Raw genomic sequence first — 27,087 nt, forward strand, 5'->3', positions numbered from 1 at the left:
GATTTGGCCAAAAATGACTTCATTTTAAGTTACTAAAAGCCACGCTGAAAGCTAAACTTCAAGGTTTTGTGGCTCTTTTTCTTAAGCTAGCTTCTTGGTTTTAAATATACTATTTGGATTTTTTCCCCAACAGGTATTATGGTATTAACCTGCATTGACTTTCCAGGTATTTCAACGTGAAATTATTTTATGTAGGATTATAAAACTCTATGAAAACATCTTCTACATATTTTTTTGCGAGTTAAAAAGTATTATATTGATATTTGTCCACTGAAAATAGAAGGAAGGGGTGGGGTGGAAGAGGGGACGTCAGTGGAAATCTAATATTTAGGAAGTGGGAAGAGAAGATAGTTTCCATAGCCTTACCGAGTTAAGGGGAAAGGCTTTACATTTAGAAGTTTTGTCACCAGTATTTTCATAATAACTTATTTTTAGGTGTTACTACACTCAAAAGAATATTCTGTGAGATTTAGGTATTTGATTTATAAATTGGCAGTTGAGAAATACTGGTAGAATAATTTCAAATATTAATAATATTTTCAGGTTTATCCTTAGGATTCTTAGAAATCCTGATTAAATTTTTTACCTTGTATGTTACATTGTGTATATCACTTATCACTAAAAGCTACTGATTACAGTTTAAAATCATAGTATTTAGTCCAAAATAAACTCATTATAGGAAATAATAAAATGTAATTTATAAAATATTAGACGGGCCCTATTTTTTGAGGTGTGTATATAATTTTAAGAATCAACCTTGTTTTGGTAATGAGTTACAATAAATTAATTTTTCAGTAAATGCCACCTGAATAATCCTTTTAGCTAAAAATGAACTATGATTGGATGTTCCAGTTTCGGTCATTTTTGTTCTTGTCTTCTTTTAGGAGGTAGTTCCTAACTGAGTGATGTTTTCCATCCGTTATCACAGTGCATTTCTCCTTTTCTCATTGAAAACTTGTGTTGATGAATGTGTTGAAGCAAATAATATTTATTTTTGCAGCATCCACTGCTAAGTGTTCAGTTTTGTCATCCACAACTGTGAAAGGAGACAAGATTTGTTCAACTATTATACCTGACACTACCATGAATTTTGAAGTACAGAACTCTGGAGTTTTTGAAAATATGAACATCCCATTCATAATTAGTTTCCCATATTCCTGTTAATTATAGGTCACTGAATTGACTCAACTTGGAGTTTTTCCAAGCAAGCAGTGTTTTTATTCATAGAAATACAGCTGAAAGTTCCCTGTGATACGTATGGTATTGTATCCCTGAGAGTCTACTGGCCCAGTGGTGTCAGGTACATGTTTTACCTGCTTTGCACCTCCGTTCCCTCCTATGTAAAATGAGGATAGCTATTCAGTAAGTTGCTATGAAAATCAAACAATGTGAAACCCATATAGGATGTTAAAAATAGCTAAGTTCTGTACAAGTATGTTACTACTAATGAAACCCACCTCTGAGGTCTTACTATAATCAGAACCCGCAACTTTTCACTCTAGCTTCACTTCAGTGTATTTGTATTTTTTTTTTGTATAATACCGTTTCTTTACCGGCCTAATTTTTTACTTAAGCATCTGTTGCTTGGTTATCTGCCATTTGAAGAGATGGGGGTTGGGTGGAGAGGGCTTGAACCATTAAGCACTCACTGCTGGTGCAAGATCAAGGACAAATCAGATCTATTAGAAATTGTGATAATTTTATGTATGTCAGTTCGTCTTCTCCCAACTATATATTAAGTGAGGGAAAGAACCTCTCATGTACTTGTTTTATTTTGTTTTTATTTTTTAATTCTCTACAGCTCCCAGTAAAACAAAGCCAATAAATAGTTTGATAGATTTAACTCTATGCAGATCCTACAAAGTAAAAACTTGTTTGAGCACACTATTCTTTCTGTCAGCTCTTTACCCTTTCTGCCCTCTTCCTTCCTTAGAATGAAACTGGAGATTCATAGTATGAACCATTTGCAAATGGGGGAACTTTTTGTAAAGGGATACTTTTCATGTACTTACCATGGAGAGGTTAGATGGGTTTGAAATAGAAGCGAATTTATCTGGAATTATATTACATTTACTAAAGTCTTGTGATGTCCTAGGCCTGGATATTTTTATATGTGTTATCTCAGTAGTGTCTCACATGAATTAGATAAACATCATCAACTTTGGAAACAAGGAAATGAGCTCACAGAGCTAGTAAGAGATGGGACACGAATTTGAACTTAGATCTCTGATTTTAAAATGGTTGTGTTTTCCATTACATCCGAGGGTTATTAACTCTGGCTACATATTAGAATCATCTGGAAATTTCTAAAAAGTACAGTTGTCAGGGCAGCTGAGATAATTGGTCTGAAGTGGGTCCCTGATGTTTGTCTTTTTGTAAACTCCTCAGGTGATCCAAGTGAGCACCTAAAGCTGAGGAATGTTGCACTGTACAGGGTGTCTCCTGACCACTGGGGCCCCCCCAGTACACGCCACTCCCCAGTTTTTAAAGCTTTTGTTATTTGTCAGTGAGTATTAGTGGGATTTTCTCATCAAAAGTATGCAGGGTTCCTTTTAGAGTAGACAGAATATCCTACATAGTACACATTGCAAAGATACAGTGAATATAATGGAGTATATTTTTTTTCCTCTGTCAATCTTTCAAAAATTAAAATAGATTTTTTTTTTGGTCTTAGAATTCTGTTGTGCCTTCTGAAGTAAAAATGAGCTTGATTACTTGTTGAATTTGTTTCTATCCCTCTGATTTTAGGAAAGTGATAAACTGTAATTTAGTCTAAGAAGAAAAACATTTTCTCAATTTACAGTAGCTTTGAAAGGTAATAAATCAGATTATTGGTTATAAATCTACAGGTAATTTACACGGGGAAGCAGTTAATTAGTCTTGGCCCACCACTGTGCTATAAATCTGTAAATCTCTATTTGGGAAACAAGCTACTTTAAAGATCGTCTTTTAGATTAAATGAAGACTGATTTATAATTGAAGATCTTTTTTTTTTAAAATTTTAACAGGAACACATAGAATAGTTTTTTTTTAGCATCATGAAATTTTTGAATTTTGAGGCTCTTTTATGTAATTATTGGCCCAGTTTCAAAATAAATTTGAAATTAACTTTTCTTAATTGGCTGAGATACAGTTATTGTGTCTATGTAAAAATAAAGTCAATTACTGGGATTGACATTAGAGATGTTGTAACTTGCTTATGGTTTATTGTGATGTTGAAATTAAAATTTACAGTCTGCTTTTTCAAATTCCTACTAAGATTAGTTTTAAGTTTCCAGCAATGCTTTTTAAACCATTTATAAGGTAACCAGCTTTTACTGGCTCTGTTTATAGACCTGTGCTATAAAGTATAACCGTTCTGAGCCTCTCATCTTCCCAGATCAACGAGAAACCTCATTTTTTTCACCACCATGCTTATCCCCTCTGTTGTAATATCTGAAGACATGTTAGGAGAGGGAGGAGTTGAGAAGAAATTGTTATTAGATCTTCATTAAAGATAGTAGAGGTAGAACTCAGATGAGCCTGCCAAGACTTGAGGATTCAGATGTTGGCCTAGGTGTTCTTGGACCACCATTCCTGCCCCCACCATTTCACCATTTCATTTCCTCTTTTCTGGAGGTTAATGCAGTCAAAATTGATGGAAGGTAAATGTAACTAAACTGTTCCCACAGCATGAGAGGGGAGGGCTTATGGTAGTTGAAATGGTTGGAGGAAGCAAAAGGGGACCTGAGGGGAATTTGGTAAAGTGTTGCAGCTGGATTGTGTTATGGCTCTCAAGCTTCCCACCTGGTTAATGAAAGCTACTCAGTTGCATAACTCCAGGAGGCAGCATTCACACAGAATTGCATGTGAGTGGTGCAAGCTCTGTGGCCCTTGGCCAGACTGAATGCTCCAGCAGTCTTGTGATGATGAGGTTTTGGCAGAACCACTTTCCCATACTGGTTTTGACAGTTACATTTGCTGAATCTGGAAGCTCAGTGTCTTCTCTTATTGACTCTGAGGCAGCCTAAGATCATTTGTGTAGTACTTACTTTGTGCCAGATACGGGTGTATTTTGCATGTATTAACTAATTTATTTCTTCCAATGACTGTGAATATGTACTATTAATATCTTCATTTTACAGGCAGTTCCATTTATAGGAAATTGGAACACAAAGTTTAAAAGTATCTTGCTCAAACTCTGGCGGCTATTAAATGGCAAAGCTAGGAAGCAGACCAAGGCGGTATGGTTCTAGAGTGTCTTCTTTTCCCACCATGCCATGCTACATTTGGGATTCCTTCTTTTTGTTGTTCCCCATTTCCCTAAACCAGTCAGTCATGTCATTATTTAGTCATTTAAACATTGATTGGGCATCTGCTTTGTGCCAGGACCTTTCTCGGACTGAAGACAAAGGCCTTGCCCTCATGGAAACTATGTTTAGTTGGGGGAGAGAGACAGGAAATAATTTGACATGTGAATTGGGTAATTTCAAATAACTAAAAATGTCTAGATAGAAAATAGAACAGTGCCTCAGTTTGAGTTAAGGGGATCTTCTCTGAGGAGGTGCTGCTACGTCTGTTGTGACTTGAATGATGAGAAAGGAGAAGCTCTGGGAAGATGAGAAAAGCAACGATTCAAAGCAAGGGAACAAGCTTGGTGTTTTCTAGGGAGAGAAGACAGAAAGCATATGACTTGGAGCTTAGTAAGTAAACCGCTTGATGGGCAGTGAGATCTCAGAGGACTTCAGGAGCACCTGCGTTCCCAGAGGGTGAGAGAGAGACATTTTGGTTGTTCATCCGCAGTTTGGGCAGGGAGTCTGCCCGTGTTACAGGAAGTAAGGAAGTGCAGTGGAATTTTAAGTAACTACTCCAGTACTTCTGAAACCATATTGCTAAAGTACATCATAAAGCATTTTTCCTTATGGCCCATTAGAAACCTGTGGAAAATTACTAATGATACGATTTGACTTATGTTTTGGAAGACCATTCTAAATGTTCTGTTGCAGGGATACAGGTGGAAGGACAGAGTCCATTTAGGCTGTCACAGTGGTTCAGTGAGAGCTGACGGTGCTTATGAGAAGTTGTGGTGGTGAATACAGAGAGAATAAATTACACCCCGAATATGTATTTGTATTGATTACTTTCCTTGATGTTAGTTTTCCAGGCAGTAGCACTTCTATTGTAGGGCAAAGGAGCAAAGTCATCGCTCAGTTTATTGAGACAGTTGATAGCCCAGGTGGAAATTTGCCTGAGATCCAGGTTTTATTACTCTTTTGATTCATTCAAAGGACAAATTCCCTAGGGTACAATCCTCCTGCCAAGATGAGTGTTTACATGCGGGATTAGGGATTAGCCTTCTTTAAGACTGGCACTCCTCTCAGCCTTAATGCAGAGGCCAGCCCTCTGGTCCTCCCGTCTTCTGTCTTCATGATGAATTCTCAGGGGGCCCCGAGGCCTTCCCAAGGCTTCTTTGCTTTGGTCTGCACCCCCCCACCACCAGATGGAGCTCAGTGCTTTAAACCTCAAAGAGAAGGGCTCATGGAAACGCGTGGGTGTAGTTTGTTGGGCAGCATCCAAGCACAGTGCTGTGTTGCCACATAGAGTTTATTCCCTGTCATGGTTCAGCTGAACACCCTATTAACCTAGGATTCTCTTAATAACAACTTGACTTAGAAGACAAGTGAGTTTGAAGATACAGGGCCCCTACCTGTTTAACACACCTGCCTTTGGCAGCCTATCAAATAATTTAATTTTTTTTTGTTTTGTTTTGCTTTACAATGATGTTTACATATTACATATAAAGAAATTAATTCAAATAGGTGTATACTTGGACATACCTTCTGCTATGTATTTTGAAAGTCTCTGGCCAAAACACTACATGTATTACAAGGCCGATTGTAGTACTGATTCGAATAATATTGTTGATAAATGCAAAATTTTCAGAAGCTATGATTTTTAACTGTTTGCTCTTCTCTTTAAAGAAAAGCTTAAAGTCTGTGTTTTGTGTGCTGATACTTATTCAGGATGCTGTAAATCTGTTCTTTTTGACATCAAAGATATTAGAAGATTAGAGGAGGTGGACAGAGTGTGTATGTGGAGGCTGCCTCCTTTCCTACAGCTGGGGGGTCCCAGCCGGCAAAGCCATATTGCCGAACTAAAGCTAAACAGCAGTCTCTGCAGTCCCTTAGATGTCCTCCGCGTCTCCCAGGGAGCTCTCAGACACACGTATTATTTGTGACATTGGAATGTTAAAATTTATTTTGCCTTGAGTTCTTAACTCATAAAGCTTAAGTGGAAAAACAGATATATTATTTAAAATTGCAACCTTTTTCTCGCAATTTTTTCCCATGTGAGTAACAAAGAATAGAAAACTTTATTTTTTAAGCTTCTTAGGGAAATAGTTGATTTTTTTTTTTAAAGATTTTTATTTATTTATTTGACAGAGGGAGAGAGATCACAAGTAGGCAGAGAGGCAGGCAGAGAGAGAGGAGGAAGCAGGCTCCCTGCCGAGCAGAGAGCCCGATGTGGGGCTCGATCCCAGGACCCTGGGATCACGACCCGAGCTGAAGGCAGAGGCTTAACCCACTGAGCCACCCAAGAGCCCCGAAATAGTTGATTTTTAAAAATGTTTTTTCCTGAATTTTAAAAAATTTCTAAGACCAGTATAAAACCTTAATTCAGCAATGAGAAAGAAAAGTTGGTGGCCACCAGGACCTTGAGGAATTCTATTTTTAATACCTTTATTAAAAAAATAGTTTCACTTTCTATAAGGGAGTCCTTCAGTTGTGTGATTCTTCATTTTGTAGCCTTCTTAAATGAATAAGCTAAGTTTAAAAAACAGAAACCAACTTATCAGTCATACTATTTTTGGCTCTGGCAAGAAGGATTTAAGTTATCTTCCCTTCTTAAATTCTTCAAATAAACTAAGTGTCCGCTAGTTTTAATTTTCTCCTACTTAGTTCTGTTTTAGATTTAGAACTAAGTTAATGTGAAAGTTCTTGAAATTGATATATATGTAAGTATAGTTTAAAAAACGAATAGCTAAAGACGATTATGCTTTTTTTAGCTTCTTTTACTTGTAGGTATTGCTTTCATGAAAATAATTTTTATGACTTAATTATAATAACAACATAGTTATATTCAGAGTATTCTTGATTCTTGGTGTAAGAAATCAGTATGTTTTTGATTCAGTATTTAGGAAGGGATCGGATCTTCCTTCAGACAGCCCTACTGACACTTTGGGTCAGCTAAGTCTTGGCTGTGGGGAGCTGTCCAGTGCATTGTAGTATGTTTAGCAGCATCCCTGGCCTCTACTCACTGGATACTCATACCATACATAAACAGTTGTGACTGCCAAAAATGTCTCCAGACCCACTGGTGAGCAAAAGTCTCTCCTGGTGAAGAGCCAGGGTTTTAAAAAACACTCAGTTAAAAACAATCTAAATCACTCTTGTAATAAAGATTGGCATGTGGTTTTTAGCAAATGCTATTTTAATAAAAGAGGGTTTCTTTGAGAATTATAAAGTTTTGTTTTTGGAATAGGTATTTTCAGTTGAACCTCTTTATTTCATCTGTAAGTGAATTAGTCAGTTTGCAATTGATTTGTTTCTAGTCACCTACTTATTTAGTTGCATACCTAGGTTTAGAACGCAAAATGTTTTCAAAAAAAATATGTATGTAGTATTCTCTTGTTCATTCTTTGATTTAAGAGCGTATGTTATGGGGTTGCCTGGGTGGCTCAGTGGGTTAAGCTTCAGCCTTGGGATCAAGCCCCTCATTGGGCTCTCTGCTCAGCAGGGAGCCTGCTTCTCCTTCTCTTGCTGCCTGTCTTTCTGCCTACTTGTGATCTCTCTCTCTCTCTGTCTCTGTGTCAAATAAATAAATAAATAATTGTTTAAAGTTGTTATGCATGCACTTTGGTAGATACTAGAGATTTGATGATAAGGCAGTGAGTAAAATTTCAGATATCATGAAGAATCATTTTATTTGGCTATCACATTCTTGCTTGATATTTGATGATAGATACTTTTTAAAAAAGCATTGAAAGAATAATTGATTCATATATGAAAGGACTGTGGTCAAAGGAGCTACTCTTAGCATTAAGGTGCGATTTTGTGGTTGCAACTGTTGAAACGGTTGTGGGCCTTGAATCAGAAGACTGAGAGTTTGGTCTTATTTCTTCATGAAACTCATAACAACCTAGGCCTTCGTTGTCATCTGTGAAATTACATTAGACTAACTGGATTCTGAGTTACCTATCCTACTAGTTATGTTACAGTATGAACTCCCAGACTGAAATTGAGAATGAGACTAGAGAAGTTCTAGAGACCGTCACAGTCTTCTAGGACAGGGATAGAAGAAAAGAAAACAACTAAACTGTATTCTTTTATATAATTACAATGACTGAAACAGTATCAGCATATGTAGTAGTTTGGATTGAAATGAGTCTGTCTAGTAGTAGAGAATGTGCTTTAATACCAAGCTGATCTGAAATTCTGGTGCTGTTCATGTACTTTACAGAGACTTGATTCTGACCTAAATTTTTGACTATAAAAAATAATTTTAAAGTAGGATTCTGCGTAAGTCAAAAGGTGACTCAGTGGGTTAAGCCTCTGCCTTCGGCTCAGGTCATGATCTCTCGATGGTCCTAGGATCGAGCCCTGCATCAGTCTGTCTGCTCAGCGGGGAGCCTGCTTCCCCCTCCCCCCTTCGCTTGCCTCTCTGCCTACCTGTGATCTCTCTGTCAAATAAATAAATAAAATCTTAAGGGAAAAAACAACAGAATGGGAAAAAATATTTGCACAGATTTATCAGTAAGGCGCTTGTAGCCAGAATACATTTCAAAAAAAAAAACCTTACAACTCAACAGTAAAAAAGACAAACAACCCACTTAGAAAGGGAACAAAGGATTTAATAGGCATGTCTCCAAAATAAATATGTAAGTGGCCAGTAAACAAATGAAATGATGCTCAGCATAATTATTCATTAGAGAAATGCAAGTCAAAACCATAAGTGGCGGGGGGTGGTTCTGTCCGTTGGGCATCCAGCTGCTTTAGATTTCAGCTCAGGTCAGGATCTCAGGGTCCTGAGTCAAGCCTCACCTGGGGCTCCATGCTCAGGGCAGAGTCTTCTGGAGGTTCTCTGCTCCTTCCCCCACTCTAGAGCACTCACTCACTTGCTCTCTCTCAAACACATACGTCTTAAAAAAAAAAAAAGTAGATAACATTTCAGACCCACTGGTGTGACTCTAATAAAAGGGTGGTGGAGAGACACGTGGGTGGCACAGTTGGTGAAGCCGCTGACTCTTGATTTCAGCTCAGGTCCTGATCTTGGGGTCCTGGGATCAAGCCCCATTTTGGTCTCTGCACTTGGTGAGGAGTCTGCTTGAGGATGCTCTCCCCGCCCCCCACTCATGCACACTCTTTCTCTTAAATAGGCAAATCTTTAAAAAAAAAAGGAAAGAAAAGGTAAAGATGGGCGATAACAAGCGTAGACATGGATATGGACAAATTGGAACCCTCATACATTGCTCATGGGAATGTAAAGGGTTGCAGCCTCTTTGGAAAACAGATGGCAGTATCTGAAAACATAGTTACCATATGGCAGTTAAACAGTTATCATATAAATCAGTAGTTCTACTCCTAGGTTTATTCCCAAGAAAATTGAAGATACACATCCAACACAGAAGTTTATATGTGAATATTTATAGTAGCATTATTCATAATGGCCAAAAACTAGAAACAACCTGAATCTCCAAGAATTAATGTATGGGTGAACAAAACAAAAAAATTTGTCTCCATACAAAGAAATATTATTTGTCCATAAAAATGAATGAAATCTGAGACATGCTAAAACTTGAATGGACCTTGGAAACAAGCTAAGGAAAAAAAAATTAGGTACAAAAGTCACATAATGTATTATTCCATTTATGTGAAGTATCTGGAATAAAGATTAGTGATTTCTAGGGGGATAGGAGGAGAGGAAAAAGGGATAACTATTAATTGAGAGGATGAAAGTATTCAAAATTAGATACTGCCGGTGGTTGTGTGTACTAAATATACTAAAAAAACAGTGAGTTTTACACTTTTAAAAGGGTGAATCAAAAAAAAATAAGAGGGTTAATTTTACGGTATATGAATTATATCTCAGTAAAGTGGTTTTTCTTAAACTGAGCCTGAAAAACTTATAAAGGAGTTATTTAATCACTGAGCTTAAGATACAATTGACAGTTATTGCTTAAGTGTCAGTTCCACATTTTCTTCAAACCTTTTCCTGTAATTTTGTCCTCTTTACTGTCTAATGTTTATTGTATTTGGTGTTTTTGTTTCCTTAAGTAAGTTCTGGTTAAAACTTAGATCACTTGAAGCTTTTTCTTGTTTAGACGTAAGAATAGGATAAGGAATCTAGACATTCATTTCTGATGTTTTTTGCCTTGATGACACAAGTAGTCATCTGTTCAGGGTTTCTCTTATGAGATGAAATGTATATGTAGATTCCTAGGAAGAGGAAGCAATAATGTAGAAAAATATATTTTATATTTTGCTTTATGTTTAGTTATGGAAAGAGAAGTTTAAGAAAAAATATATAAATGAAGCTTTTTCAAAAACTTCAAAGAGAATGTTTAACAACTTTCATTTCTTCATGTGAGGTTTTAACATTAAAATGTTATTATTAAAAATTATTAAAAATGTTCATTTTTAATAACAGATTATTTATCATTACAGATAGATTTGACCAGTTTTGGGCCATCAACCGGAAACTCATGGAATATCCTGCAGAAGAAAATGGATTTCGTTATATCCCTTTTAGAATATATCAGGTAGGAAGTGACATTTTTAACAATAACAACTTGTGAATGCCTCAGACATCTTACTTCTTGAAGTAGTGTGGTGTAGTCCAAAACTCTTTAAATTTGCATAGTAACTGAAGGGTATTTGCTAGGGCTTTCCAGAGCTCTGTCTCTGGGTGACAATCAAGTCAGAGACTACATTGAAATATTTTACTCATATGCAGTTGATCCTCATTGTTTGTGGATTCTTTATTTGTAGATTTGCTTGCTTTCTAAAATTTATTTGTAACCCAGAGTCTCAGTACTTAGCAGCACTGTCATGGACATGTGCAAAGCTACAGAAAATTTGATTCACCCAACATGCACATTTTCAGCAATGTTGTACTTTCTTGTTACTGTTTTCCTACTATAAACAAGGGACTTTTCCCTATCTGTTTAGTGCTATCCTTTTCACATTTTTGTGCTTTTTATTGAGGATTTTGTTTAAAATGGCTACTGAGAGTAGTACTGAAGTGCCATCTTTAAAAATAAATGCACAGGGACGCCTGGGTGGCTCAGCTGGTTAAGCAGCTGCCTTCGGCTCAGGTCATGATCCCAGCATCCTGGGATGGAGTCCCACATCAGGCTCCTTGCTCAGCAGGGAGCCTGCTTCTCCCTCTGCCTCTGCCTGCCACTCTGTCTGCCTGTGCTCACTCTGACAAATAAATAAATAAAATCTTAAAAATAAATAAATAAAAAGAAATGCACAGGTAGGATGTGTGGGTGGCTCTCTCAGTTGAACGTCTGACCCTTGATCAGCTCAGGTTATGATTTCAGGGTTGTGAGATCAAACCCTGGTCCGGCCCCATGCTGGGTATGGAGCCTGCTTGAGATTCTCTCTCCATCTCCTCCTGCCCCGCTGCCATGTATGTGCTATTAAAGAATAAAGGAAACACACATAAAACAAGGTTATGCATTGGTCAGTTGAAGAACATTTTGTGACCAGAGACACACAGTACCCCAACCCTATATTTCCCCCAGTAACAGTGGTGGCTTGGTAATTACTAATTCAGTGTTTACAGTGACTTTATAAAAACCACAAATAAGGGGAATTAATTATTTAAGTGGTGAGTCTTTAGTATTGCAGAACAAAATAGGTAAGTAGAGCTCTCCTTATGGCACACTTTCATGGAGTAAAGAAATTCCCGTTTCTCTGGAGTACTTTAAAACTCCTAGGTAAAAAGTTTTGCATATAGCAAATTCTTTGTAAATATTTGTTGAGTGAATGGTATTCCAGAAAGTAAGTTACCTATTATCTTGAAAAAGCAGTTGAGAATAGAAATTGGAAACAGTATCACAGATATGGGCTCTAATCCCACAGAACTTCTGTTCAAACTCAGAGAGGTTGTGTCATAAATTCCCCTTATAACCTTTTTTAGTATGCCAGTCTTTACTCTGCTACTCTGTAACAATTGTTTAAATGTTTTAGTGAGGCATCAGTCACATAACTATATTAAAGAGGAAAACAGATTGATTGAAAGCAAGTACACAAAAATCCCAGTAGAGTCAAAGAATGAAAAGTGTTTCTGGTTTAAATAAGGCTTCTTTTCATTGATTTCATTAACATAATGGTAGATAGATTATTTTTAGATCATGGATTCATAATGTGTACAATAGAAATAAAATGAGAAAAATTCCTGTTGGAATAAGACCAGATGATTTAATTAGCCACGCTTCTCTGTTCCTTTTTTTAATTCCACAAGTCTTTGTTAACCACAGATATTATAGAAGGGTTTGGAAATACCGCAGCTTATTTATTTATACAATCTTGTATTATGAAGAATCTGAGGCAATTTACACAAATATATAATCAGAAAATAAAAGAATTTAAAGTCAAAGCCATATATCATGAAAAATCTGAGGTAATTTACAAGAATTTATAATCACAAGATAGAAAAGGATTTAAAATCAAAACCACTGAAAATGAAAAAATGGAAACTTAGCATAAAATTACACAAGCTCGGAATGAGTGAGATACTCAGATTTATTCAAATTGACCTGCACATTTGACCCTGAGTATTCTTATAGCCAGAGCAAGGGAAACGAGATGATGTAACAATTTTTTTTTTTTGTTATACATAAGGAGAAAGCCTACTAGATTATTAGGGAAAGCTAAAGCTTCTCATGCATTCCATAGGGAAGAAATTTCTCAGATGACTTCATTTACAGGGAGTAGAGCAATATTTTTTATAACTTACCTGTAGTAAAAATATAGTAGTTTTCATAAAGCTGCTTCCTAAAGTGTTATTCAACAGTAGCTAAAGACAATGAATTATAAGCCCTAGATCATCCACAGTATAATAAAAAATTGGATGAAGTAACAGGACGGCTAGTACTGGAAAGACTTTTAGGTTATTTTATGGAAGAATGTTTATCAAATAAGAAGGAGAGTAATTGAGGGAGCAGAACATTTGGGGATCGGAGTTAACAGTAAAGGTTAACCCAGCAAACTAGAGGTCTGTGGAGAACTGTGAAGGACTAGGAGGGGGAAAATTACTGCTACTCATGTGGGAAAGCATCAGTCTTTTCTGTGTATCGAGGAATAAAGCCATCTGCTGGAAAGAGAGGCGTGCAGCAGTTTTGGAAACTCTTCTGTGTGACAGTGGCCAAGTAGAAGGGTTCCTATAGTTGCATAAAATGATGTGAGAAGGAAAGATGGTAGGAAGACCTAATTGTATTAGAAAAGAAATATCTCACATTAGATCCCTCTCTATTATCACCTACACATTCTGTAAGGGAAGCTTTTAAAGAGCTAGATTCACTAGTGATAAGCTTTTAATTATTTCACAAAGGAAAGCCAAAAATGTTGCTGGATTTCATGGACTAAGTATAATACTAACAGTGAATAGGATTCTTCCTGTAGTCTGTAAATCCCAAAGAGAGAGTCTACTTTTTCACCATCACTGACATAGAGATTGGTGGTTAAAGTACATACTAAAAACCATAACAGGTTATCATAGAATTTCAGAGTAGTCCTTAAGTTTTCTGAGTGGATTTCAAAAACAACAAAAAAAATTTTTTTAAGTAAGCTGTATGCCCATTGTGGGGCTTGAACTCACCACCTTAAAGTCAAGAGTTGCATGCTCTACTGACTGAACCAGCCAGACAGCCCTCAGAAATGGTTTTTCAACAGCAGCCCACTTTAGGGCCAAGCTTGGAAGGGGAGGTTAGGTGGGGACAAGTGGGGTTGGCTCAGGTGGTTGGACTCCTCTCTTGGGGCCTGACAGTTTGAAAGTTATCTCTCAATCTAGACAGATTCAGGTGCTTTGTCTAACTTAGATAGTTTTGATCTAGCCTGCATTTTGGATCAAGTGATACCCTCAGAATGCTAGTGGTATTTTTGAAGGTAAGGCTGGATTTAAAAAAAAAAATCTGTGTAGTAGGTTTAGCACAGTCTTTCATATACTGTGAGTGCTTTGTAATTACTTAATTTGAAGTATTAAATTAATAGGTATTAAAAGCACCAAAGATTAAAAGAAAAAAAACCTGCCAAAGATCATATGTTAAAGCTTAAAAACAGACTTTATTGTTAAATAATCCTGAACTGAAAAAGCTAGCAATTTTCCTTGGATTTAAATGTATGATGACTTTAACAAGGATAGTGCTACTATAGTAGTTAAGAAGACAAAACACTTTTTAAAATTAACCAAGGGGCGCCTGGGTGGCTCAGTCCATTAAGTATCTGACTCTTGATTTCAGCTCAGGTCATGATCTCAGGGTCCTGGGATCCAGCCCTGCATCAGGCTCTCTGCTCAGCAGGGAGTCTCCTGGAGATTCTCTGTCTCCCTCTGCCCTCCCTGTCCACATGCATGTGTGTTCTCTCTCTCTCTCAAATAAATAAATCTTGAAAAAAAAATCAATAAAATTAAAATGAAGGGAGTAGAGCAGGAGAAAGTGAAAAAGAACTAAAGTGTTGGAAGGGTTGAAACAGCAGTATATGGTAGTGTCAAGATCACAGTTTTGCTTTATTCACTTAGAAAATTGTTTTGACCTTTTTCTGCTTCTGTTTCCTAGTCTGATAGTTTGTGACTGCATGTTAACCTCATTGAGCTCAGAAGGTTGGAAAATTTTGGAGACGTAAAGGCTAAAGCACTTGTCCTTGAAAAAAAAGGGTTTCCTAGAGAGAGCGCTCAACTAGGACTAGCACTGAACTAGGAGGACCTCCCCGGTTCTGTGGGGGTCTGACACTGACAGGCTGTGTGCTCACAGCAGGTTACTCAGCCTGGCTGAGCCCTTGTGTCCTCATCCGTAAAATGAAAGGGGCATGACTAAGTGAATTTATACATCTGGTTAAAGTTTTTCTTCAAAGAAGCCGTATAACAGGTTTGTATAATTCAATCAGTGACACTCTTATTTTTTAAAACATTTTAAACTCCTTACTTCAGAGCAGATGTTGTTTTCTTACAACAAACATAGTCCTTTCATTTACAGTGCTTTATGACTTTGAATCACTTCTGAAACTGAAGGTAGTTTATCTTTTTCATGAAGACAGGGTAATTGTTTTGTTCATGCGGTGTGTCCAGGGTCTGGAAGAGTGCCTGACATGTAGTAGGCATTTGTGAGCATTTGTTAATTCATTAAATCATTCCTTCTGTCCTCAGTAGTTGATTTGGGGCTATTCCGTTATACCATGAACTCCATAGTAACATACTATAATGCATTCCCAGGTCCTAGAAAAGTAGCTTATGTGTGGAATTTAGTAAAATAAAATATAACAAAGTCTAAAGACATTCCCCAAAGAGGAGTTTCAAAACTGTTCTGAGCTATATACCTCCTAGCACTTACTTGAATAGGTAGGTTCTGGCACATATACTTCACTGTAGTTTCTATACTGTGCATATTTTAAGCTCCTATAGGGAAAGTGTATTATACTATCATTACTTACTATGTAGGGGTTATTATTGTTAGAATGGTGGTGCAGATGAACAGAGTGGGGTTGTCATTTTCATGTTTATCATTATGTTCAGGGAAAGATTGTCAGATGTATTCAGACCTCATTGTGGTATCACAACAGAGAAGGATTTGGGGAGAGAAAATGTGAGGGGGGAGGGAAAAGAAAGAGAGAATGAATGTGTGAGAGAGAAAATGGTTTTATAAAGTTCTATAATTAGACTGAAAGTGGGAAGCTAGAGAATTCTTAAAATTTGCTTGACAAAACGTGGCTGCCAGGTGGGGACTGTGTTAGGAAATAGCTTGCTGCCCGATCTTTCCTGTGCGAAGGAGTTGATAGTTTTTCCTCAAATAGGAGGAGCCAGCTTTCCTGTTAGCTCTGTGTCTTTCCAACTAGGTTCTTAATTGGATTTGATTAAAATTTTAGGAGTAAGGTATGTAAATGAAAATAAAAATTTAGGAGTCTTAGTTTTTGCCCATTTCCTTACTTTTGCCATTCCTGGCTTTTTCCACTTCTCTATTGTGTATTTTTGAATCTTCTTCATGCCTTGACCATAGGAAGATGGGCTCTGCTTTCTGTTTTCCTAATTATATGGTCTAATGGGTAATGCAGGCTTCTGTTGCTGACTATTTTACAGCAGATTAGTTTGTATGATTAAGATATTCCATTCAGTGTAGCTTTTACTTACACAATATTTTGATGAATTTGCACCTTTCATTTCTTTAACACAATAGATATAAATTGTGCTATTTGTGACCTTAAATTCATAATAAATGTAAGCAGAACCTGAAAATTAAGTCTATTAAGATAAATGAAAGGCATCACTTTCACTAAAATACTTTTCTTTGCGGAATCATAATAAAATTCCTGTGTAGCAGGGGGTTTGAAAAGGAAGGGGCACTGAGCCTCTTTAAGTCAGACCCACTTCATCTTTGGAAGCCTCGGAACCACCATATGAAGTAGGGATCATTGTCTGATTTTTACCTATGAGGAGACTGAAGCTGAGGGATTTTAACTTATTGGCTCAGGGGCACACAAATGACATGTTGAAAGAACCAGAAATCAAACCTAGGTGAGATTTAAAAAGTATAGTTAAGTTTACAGAATTTTCAGGTCGTAATTATCCTGTAAAGTGAAATCCACCTTGACAAATTGATAGAAACGTAGAAGACCTCTATCTAACTGGCAAGACTCTAAAGGCTGCCTTGTGTTCAGATTGTTGGAAAACTTCATTATTTTTCATCTGTAGCTTGGTTGTATGGGCTCAAAATGAGTATAATCTAGTGACCGACTTTTAGTGGTATAAGTAAAATAGGTTTACAAAAGTAATCTAGAGATGCAGTTAGACCAAAAATGTGTCATTTCTATCATTTACATAACAGTTTAGTTTGGTGTATGAGTTTCGGGTCTGTGTTCCTGAAATCCAGGTGCTTCATATTAGCTAGTACTCTAGAGATGAGGTTGATAGCAGAAAGTGTTTCAGAAATGTAACCTAAATGTTATTTAGAATAGCAGATGTAAACAGATGGTGGTTAATGAGGATATCTGTTAAAAAGTTTTGTAAAGTGACCATGAAGGCCTTAGGCATTGGTATTTACATTGTAGAGTGAAAATTGGACACATTTTGTTGTGTCCTTCAAGAAGCAGTGGATTCATAAATGCTATACTGCCAATAACACTTTGTGTAAGAAAAGTTTATTTTATTCATTCATTCATTCATTCATTCAGCAAGTTCATTGACTCATAGAAATTTGCACGCCATGCTCCATGCTGTGTATGGGGGATACAAATGTTGATTCATATTATATGTCATCCTTCATAGAGCTTGTAGTTCAAAGGGGGGAAGAAGCTAATCAAGTAAGTATACAAACAATTTAAAATCACAGCTATAATGATTGGTGCTGTGAAGCAGAGATATATAATACAACAAAGGCCTAAATCCTCTAAGGAAAATTTGATCCAGTTTTGGAGGGCAGAGGAGGCTTTGTTGCTGAAGTGTTATATCTTTTCAGGAGTCGGCAGATGGGCGGAATTGAGGAAGGCAGAGTGATGAGAAGAGCTCTGTAGGCAGAGGGGACATTGTTAAGTCTTGAGCATGGAGTTGAGGAAAAATAAGGTTGCAAATGTAAGGGATAGACCATATTAAGGAGTTTTCTTTTTATCCTCTGAAAATTTTTAGTAATCTGAATATGCATTCGTATTTAGATTGCTTAATTACCTCCTTTGTTCTGTATGTTATTCTAGAGTTAGAAATAAATTCAGAGAATCCTCTTAGGAACAACCTAATGGTATTAGTTTTAGTTTTAGTACTGGTTTTCTAAGAAAGTTAACATAATTCTTAATTGTTTTTGGAAGTTGTTCATCAGTTAAATGATGTCAAAGATTAACTTGTCACTTCCTATACTGAAGAAGGAGTCAAAATTTTAAGTTGGTTTCAGAAATTGGGGCACCTGGGTGGCTCAGTGGGTTAAGCCTCTGCCTTCAGCACAGGTCATGATCTTGGGTCCTGGAATTGAGCCCCACATTGGGCTGTGCTCGGTGGGGAGCCTGCTTCCCCCCTCTCTCTGCCTGCCTCTCTCTGCCTACTTGTGATCTCTCTCTCTTTTTCTCTGTTAATTAAATAAATAAAATCTTTTAGGTGGTGGGTATTATAAAGGGCACGAATTGCATGGAGCACTGGGTGTTGTGAAAAATAATGAATACTGTTATGCTGAAAATAAAAAATAAATTAAAAAAAAAACAAAAAACAAAAAAAAAAAAAAAGAAGTGCTGATTTATGAATTTTGAGAAGTGAGAACAATAGAAATGTGTGGCAAATTATGGTGGTATTTGTTAGGATCCCCCCTCCTCCAGGATTTTGACAGTTTGGGTGAGAAATTGTGATTCTGTTCTTTAACCGTTTTCCATTTTAGTTGATATCTTGTAATAACATGTAGCACAAGAGGCCAGAGAAAAAGAGCAGGGACTTACTGGGTGGTAAACTGAGCATTACTACCTTTAATTTTGTTTTTTGGTCATTTCCAAAAAAAATACTGAGTAATTTGTAGTATATATTTAACTGTATTTATCTGGGCATGATAGCCCAACCAAACTGACACAGGAAATTTGCCATCACAATAGGTATATAGGCATCTTTAAGACTTTGCTTTTCATTCTTTTGGGTATATACTCAGAAGTGGAATTGCTGGATTATATGGTTAATTCTTTTTTAAATTTTTGAGGAGCTACCGTACTGTTTTACATAGCAGCTGCACCATTTTACATTCCTACTAATAGTGCACAAGAGTTCCAATTTCTATCATCACCAGCACTTACTATTTTGTTTTTTGTTTGTTTTTGATAATATTGTTTTAGAAGATGTATCTTTTTTTTAAATTAGTAGTTAAATCTTTTTTTAAAATGAGTAGTACATGTATTTTTTTTTATTAAGACCCCTCCCTATACATCTGCAGGTTGTGTACATTGTTATCTCACCATCCTTTCTTGTAAGATAGATTTTTTATATGTATATCTTATTCATCTAGAATTTATTTTTATGTGCTGTGTGAAATACAGAGATACATCTTTTTTCCCTTCCATCTGCTGACTTGTTGTAATAAGACCATTTATTAAATAAACTAGAGTCTGGTAAACCTTTTCTTTAAAGAGCCAGATAGTATATATTTTCTACTTTGCAGGCCAGATGGTCTCTGTTGCACCTGTATAACTCTGTAGCTTAAAGCAGCCGCAGACAGCTTGTAGATGATGGACATGGCTGTGTTTCAGTTAAACTTTATTTACAAAAACAGGTGAAGATCACAATTTGATTTGCAGGCCATAGTGTATTGACTTCTGATACAAACTGTCCTTTTCCTGCTGGATGAAAATGGGAGGTCAGCTTTACATTAAAATATTTTAACTACTGGGATTTATTTTTGGTTTTCCTGTTTTGTTCCGTTGGTATATTTGTTTATTCTTAAGCCCATATTACTTTTATTTGATTTTATTTAGTTCTCTGATACCTGCTGGGGAAATTCACCCCCCTCCTTTTTTTTTTAAAGTACTTTCATGTTTATTCTGCCATTAATTTTTTTTTTAATTTTTAATTTTTTATTTTTTATAAACATATATTTTTATCCCCAGGGGTACAGGTCTGTGAATCACCAGGTTTACACATTTCACAGCACTCACCAAAGCACATACCCTCCCCAATGTCCATAATCCCACCCCCTTCTCCCAAACCCCCTCCCCCCAGCAACCCTCAGTTTGTTTTGTGAGATTAAGAGTCACTTATGGTTTGTCTCCCTCCCAATCCCATCTTGTTTCATTGATTCTTCTCCTACCCACTTAAGCCTCCATGTTGCACCACCACTTCCTCATATCAGGGAGATCATATGATAGTTGTCTTTCTCTGCTTGACTTATTTCGCTAAGCATGATACGCTCTAGTTCCATCCATGTTGTCGCAAATGGCAAGATTTCATTTCTTTTGATGGCTGCATAGTATTCCATTGTGTATATATACCACATCTTCTTGATCCATTCATCTGTTGATGGACATCTAGGTTCTTTCCATAGTTTGGCTATTGTGGACATTGCTGCTATAAATATTCGGGTGCATGTGCCCCTTTGGATCACTACATTTGTATCTTTAGGGTAAATACCCAATAGTGCAATTGCTGGGTCATAGGGCAGTTCTATTTTCAACATTTTGAGGAACCTCCATGCTGTTTTCCAAAGTGGCTGTACCAGCTTGCATTCCCACCAACAGTGTAGGAGGGTTCCCCTTTCTCCGCATCCTCGCCAGCATCTGTCATTTCCTGACTTGTTGATTTTAGCCATTCTGACTGGTGTGAGGTGATATCTCATTGTGGTTTTGATTTGTATTTCCCTGATGCCGAGTGATATGGAGCACTTTTTCATGTGTCTGTTGGCCATCTGGATGTCTTCTTTGCAGAAATGTCTGTTCATGTCCTCTGCCCATTTTTTGATTGGATTATTTGTTCTTTGGGTGTTGAGTTTGCTAAGTTCTTTATAGATTCTGGACACTAGTCCTTTATCTGATATGTCGTTTGCAAATATCTTCTCCCATTCTGTCAGTTGTCTTTTGATTTTGTTAACTGTTTCCTTTGCTGTGCAAAAGCTTTTGATCTTGATGAAATCCCAATAGTTCATTTTTTCCCTTGCTTCCCTTGCCTTTTGCGTTGTTCCTAGGAAGATGTTGCTGCGACAGAGGTCAAAGAGGTTGCTGCCCGTGTTCTCCTCAAGGATTTTGATGGATTCCTTTCGCACATTGAGGTCCTTCATCCATTTTGAGTCTATTTTTGTGTGTGGTGTAAGGAAATGGTCCAATTTCATTTTTTTGCATGTGGCTGTCCAATTTTCCCAGCACCATTTATTGAAGAGGCTGTCTTTTTTCCATTGGACATTCTTTCCTGCTTTGTCGAAGATTAGTTGACCATAGATTTGAGGGTCTATTTCTGGGCTCTCTATTCTGTTCCATTGATCTATGTGTCTGTTTTTGTGCCAGTACCATGCTGTCTTGATGATGACAGCTTTGTAATAGAGCTTGAAGTCCGGAATTGTGATGCCACCAACGTTGGCTTTCTTTTTCAATATCCCTTTGGCTATTCGAGGTCTTTTCTGGTTCCATATAAATTTTAGCATTATTTGTTCCATTTCTTTGAAAAAGATGGATGGTACTTTGATAGGAATTGCATTAAATGTGTAGATTGCTTTAGGTAGCATAGACATTTTCACAATATTTATTCTTCCAATCCAGGAGCATGGAACATTTTTCCATTTCTTTGTGTCTTCCTCAATTTCTTTCATGAGTACTTTATAGTTTTCTGAGTGTAGATTCTGTGTCTCTTTGGTTAGGTTTATTCCTAGGTATCTTATGGTTTTGGGTGCAATTGTAAATGGGATTGATTCCTTAATTTCTCTTTCTTCTGTCTTGCTGTTGGTGTAGAGAAATGCAACTGATTTCTGTGCATTGATTTTATATCCTGACACTTTACTGAATTCCTGTATAAGTTCTAGCAGTTTTGGAGTGGAGTCTTTTGGGTTTTCCACATATAGTATCATATCATCTGCGAAGAGTGATAATTTGACTTCTTCTTTGCCGATTTGGATGCCTTTAATTTCCTTTTGTTGTCTGATTGCTGAGGCTAGGACCTCTAGTACTATGTTGAATAGCAGTGGTGATAATGGACATCCCTGCCGTGTTCCTGACCTTAGCGGAAAAGCTTTCAGTTTTTCTCCATTGAGAATGATATTTGCGGTGGGTTTTTCATAGATGGCTTTGATGATATTGAGGTATGTGCCCTCTATCCCTACACTTTGAAGAGTTTTGATCAGGAAGGGATGCTGTACTTTGTCAAATGCTTTTTCAGCATCTATCGAGAGTATCATATGGTTCTTGTTCTTTCTTTTATTGATGTGTTGTATCACATTGACTGATTTGCGGATGTTGAACCAACCTTGCAGCCCTGGAATAAATCCCACTTGGTCGTGGTGAATAATCTTTTTAATGTACTGTTGAATCCTATTGGCTAGTATTTTGTTGAGTATTTTCGCATCTGTGTTCATCAAGGATATCGGTCTATAGCTCTCTTTTTTGGTGGGATCCTTGTCTGGTTTTGGGATCAAGGTGATGCTGGCCTCATAAAATGAGTTTGGAAGTTTTCCTTCCATTTCTATTTTTTGGAACAGTTTCAGGAGAATAGGAATTAGTTCTTCTTTAAATGTTTGGTAGAATTCCCCCGGGAAGCCGTCTGGCCCTGGGCTTTTGTTTGTTTGGAGATTTTTAATGACTGCTTCAATCTCCTTACTGGTTATGGGTCTGTTCAGGCTTTCTATTTCTTCCTGGTTCAGTTGTGGTAGTTTATATGCCATTAATTTTTTTCACAATTTTTAAAATAATTTTATCAACTCCCAATAGCCTGTTGTTCATTTATAAGTTAAAATACATTAAATTTCTATTTTTAATTTTAGTAGAATTAACCTTCTTATGTTATTAAGTCTTCCCAGATAAGAAAATGATACATCTTTCTTACTACTCAGATTTTATGTTCTGTTTAGATTTTAAAATTCTCTTCAAATAGGCCCTGTACTTTTCTTTTTAATTTAAGTGTTTTGTAGGTATTACCTTTCTTTCACTTCCATTTCTGCATGTTGTTTTATGGCATCAGCCAAAAAAAGCAAAAACAAAAAACACCTCTCCCACTATGTCCTATCAACTGTTTGTTTTTCTTGATTCATTGTATTGCTAGTATTACATCGCTAGGACACTACTAAACAATAATGGTCCTAGCAGACATTTCTCTTTGGTTTCTGCTATTCATTGATACAGTTTTACTGTTTCATCATTTGGAGGGGACTGGGTGGCTTTGTCAATTAAGTGTCCACTTTCAACTTGAGACATGATCCCGGGATCCTGGGATCAAGCCCCATGTTGGGCTACCCATTTGTGGGGAGCCTGCTTCTCCCTCTCTTTCCCGCTTGTTCTCTCTTTCGGTATCTCTCAAATCAATAAAATCTTTAAAAAAAAAAAGTTCGTCATTTAAAATGATACATAGCCTTTATAAGACCAAATGAATTTCCTTTCATATTTTTAAATTAGAAATGGATAGACTCAAAATGGATGAAAGACCTAAATGTGAGATAGGAATCCGTCAGAATCCTTGAGGAAAACACAGGCAGCAACCTCTTCGACCTCAGCTGCAGCAAATTCTTGCTAGACATGTCTTTAAAGGCAAAGGAAACAAAGGCAAAAATTGTTGAACTTTTGGGACTTCATCAAGATAAAAAGCTTTTGTACAGCAAAGAAAACAGTCGACAAAACCAAAGACAACCAACAGAATGGGAGAAGATATTTGCAAATGACATATCAATTAAAGGGCTAGTATTCAAAATCTATAAAAAAACTTATGAAACTCAACACCCAAATAACAAATCATCCATCCAAGAAATGGGTGGAAGACATGAACAAACATTTTTGCAAAGAAGACATCCAAATGGCCAGCAGACACATGAAAAATGTTCAACATCACTTGGCACCAGAGAAATACAAATCAAAACCACAGTGAGATACTGCCTCACACCAGTCAGAATGGCTAAAATTAACAAGTCAGGGAACAATAGATATTAGTGAGGATGTGGAGAAAGGGAGCCCTCCTACATTGTTGGTGAGAATGCAAGCTGGTTTGGTGAGAATGCAAGCTGGTTCAGCCACTCTGGAAAACTGTATGGAGGTTCCTCAAAAAATGGAAAATAGACCTATCTTATGACCCAGCAATTGCACTACTGGGTATTTACCATGACAATACAAATGTAGTGATCCGAAGGGGTACATGCACCCCAATGTTTATACCAGCAGTGTCCACAATAGATAAGCTATAGAAAGGGCTCAGATGTCCATCGACAGACGAATGGATAAAGAAGATGTGAGATACATGTATATAGATACATATATCTATACACACACACACATACGTATATACAATGGAATGTTATAGAGCCATCAAAAATATGAAATACTGCCATTTATTACAATGAGGATGGAACTAGAGGGTGTTATGCTAAGCAAAATAAGTTGATCAGAGAAAGTTATCATATGATCTCACTGGTAAGTGAAATTTAAGAAACAAGGTAGAGGATGATAAGGGAAGAGAAGAAAAAATGAAACAAGATGAAACCAGAGAGGGAGATAAACCATAAGAGACTCTTAATCTTAGGAAACAAACTGAGGGTTGCTGCAGGGGAGGAGAAGGTGGGGGATGGGGTAGCTGAGTGATAGACACTGGGGAGGGCATGTGTTAATGGTGAGCACTAGGTGTTGTGTAAGACTGATGAATCACAGACCTGTGCCCCAGAAACTAATATACATATGCTAATTAAAAAATAAATGAATTTATTTATTTATTTTAAAAGAAAGAAATGGTTGCTAAATCATTGAGTAGCTTAATGAAGCTACTATTTTTCTCTTTTTGTCCTTTTTAATTTGGTACTTCTGTTATTTTTTCATTCCTTTAATGTTGACCTTCCTTTTCTTGAAGCTCACAATTTTATTATTGAAAGATCCTACCCGTTTCCATACTGAGACACTCTTACTGCTTTTCCTCTCTGTAAGATGAAACCTTTAGAATACTTCGCCTTCCCTGTACTCCTCTAGTCTTCCACTATATAGAGAGCCATATGCCACTTTTTTACTTCGGGTTCCTTAATGGGTAGCCTTTGCTAGAACAGTTCAATATCTTCACTTTACGGCTGTTACCAGATTTTCCATTGTAGGCTCTGCCTTCTCTTCCAAGAATACTTGTTTAACATTTATGTTTCGTATTCCAGATATTCCGTAAATATCCAGGGTATCAATTCTTGATATAGCTTTTGGTAGAATCTCTTCCTGGTCTTCTCTTTCTATCCCTGCCTCAAGAGTAAGAAGGATCCAGCTGTATTCAGCTTTTCCTTAGCCTTTGGAGTCTGTGTGCTTGCTGGTCCATAGTCTTTTGTCCATCCAGAGAGAACACTGCAAAGAATTACAGCTCCCACCCTGTAGTCCCTGCCTGCCTGCTCGCCCCCACAGCTGCTTTAGCTCTGGGAGTAGGAGGGAAAGGGCAAAGCATTAAGCTTCCTCACTCCCACAGTACCCTTCAAGTATAGTTGTTTATATATGTTATTTTTCATATAAAGAATTCTATAACAGTATTGGGGCACCTGGGTGGCTCAGCAGGTTAAGCCTCTGCCTTCGGCTCAAGTAAGTCATGATCTCAGGGTCCTAGGATTGAGCCCCGCATCGGGCTCTCTGCTCCGCAGGGAGCCTGCTTCTCCCTTGCCCTCTGCCTGCATCTCTGCCTGCTTGTGATCTCTGTCTGTCAAATAAATAAATAAAATATTTAAAAAAAAAGAATTCTATAACAGTATTCCTTGGGGGAAAGTATCTAATAACTCATATCCTAGGTGTGGCAGTAGCATGCTAAGATATATATTGAAACATCTGTGCTTAGAAGTTAGGATCTATCTGTTGTAAAAGACAAAATGTAAAGAAAGACAAAATATAGAATGGGTGCTCAGTTCCTAAAAATAACTTCTAATCCAGACAACAGTTATAAAACAATAAATAACTTGCAAGTTGAGGTCATATCATTCATTCTTACAACCATACCACTGTCTATTTTCATAACATTTGTAGCACCTCAAAAAGGGACCATATACCCATTAGCAGTGCTATTATGGACATATAACTTAATATGTCCTTTTTTCACAGGATATAATATTTCAAAGTTCACCCATCTTGTAGGATGTACCTTATGCCTTTTTATGACTAAATAATATTTCACTATATAACATAACACATTTTGTTTATCTATTGATCAGTTGGTGAACATTTGGGTAGTTTCCACTTTGGGATTATTGTGAATAATGCTTTCATGAACTTTTGTGTACAGGTTTTTCAGTGAACATGGTTTTCCTGAGTATGTACCTATGGCAGGAACAAGTGGTAACTCTGTTTAACCTTTTGAGGACTGCCAAACGGTTTTCCAAATTGGCTGCACAATTTTATATTCCCATCAACAATATATGAGGATTTCCATTTCTTCATATCACTGCCAACACATGTTCATTTTTTTTTTTTTAAATTATGGTCATCTTAAGTAGCTACAAAGGGGTATTTTACTTTGATTTTGATTTCCATTTTTCCCTAATAACTTAATGTCATATTGAGCATCCTTTCATGTGCTTACTGGCCATTTATGTATCTTCTTAGTTGAAATGTTTCTTTAAATCCTTGGCTCATTTTTAAATTAGGTTGTTTTTAACATTGCTGATTTATAAGAGTTCTTTATATACTTTGGATACTAGACCTTTACTAGATATGTGCTTTATGGATATTTTCTTCCATTCTGTGGATTGTCTTTTAACTTTCTTGGCAATATCTTCGAAACACAAAAGATTTTAATTTTGATGAAATCCAGTTCATTTTTTCTTTGTTTTCTGATGCTTTTATGTTGTTGTATCTAAGAAACCATTGACTAATACGAGGTGATTTTCTATAGAAATACAGTTCTCTTACTATGTTTTCTTCTAAAGTGTTACAGTTTTAGTTCTTCCATTTAGATCTTTGATCTATTTTGAATTAATTTTGGTATGTGGTACAGGATAAAGGGTCCAACTTCATTCTTTTGTATGTGGATGTTCTGGTTCTTCCAGCATGATTTGTTGAAAATAATTCTCTTTCCTTTATTGGATTGTCTTGGCACTCTCGTTGAAAATGAAATTGTCCACAAATGCATGGTTTTTTTATGTATACTCTTCTGTTTCACTGATTATCTGTCTAACCTATGCCATTACCACACTGTCTTGAATTCTGAATTCTGTAGTTTTGTAGTAAGTTTTAAAAATGAGAATAG

At 36.7% G+C, this 27,087-nt stretch overlaps 1 protein-coding gene across 5 annotated transcripts in view; it reads left to right on the forward strand.

Moving 5' to 3' along the window:
- ATG5 (autophagy related 5) overlaps positions 1-27,087 on the forward strand; it is a 128,203-nt gene that overhangs the window by 59,981 nt on the left and 41,135 nt on the right. For 4 of the 5 annotated variants that reach the window (XM_082732097.1, XM_082732099.1, XM_082732100.1 and 1 more), the window contains one exon: positions 10,704-10,798. In XM_082732097.1, coding sequence (XP_082588223.1) covers positions 10,704-10,798 — 95 coding nt within the window. The remainder of the gene's footprint in view (positions 1-10,703; positions 10,799-27,087) is intronic. The other variant, XM_082732101.1, reaches the window with a different exon arrangement.

The sequence above is a fragment of the Mustela nivalis genome, assembly GCF_964662115.1.
Source record: "Mustela nivalis genome assembly, chromosome: 5".
In the NCBI taxonomy this organism is placed as follows: Eukaryota; Metazoa; Chordata; class Mammalia; order Carnivora; family Mustelidae; genus Mustela; species Mustela nivalis.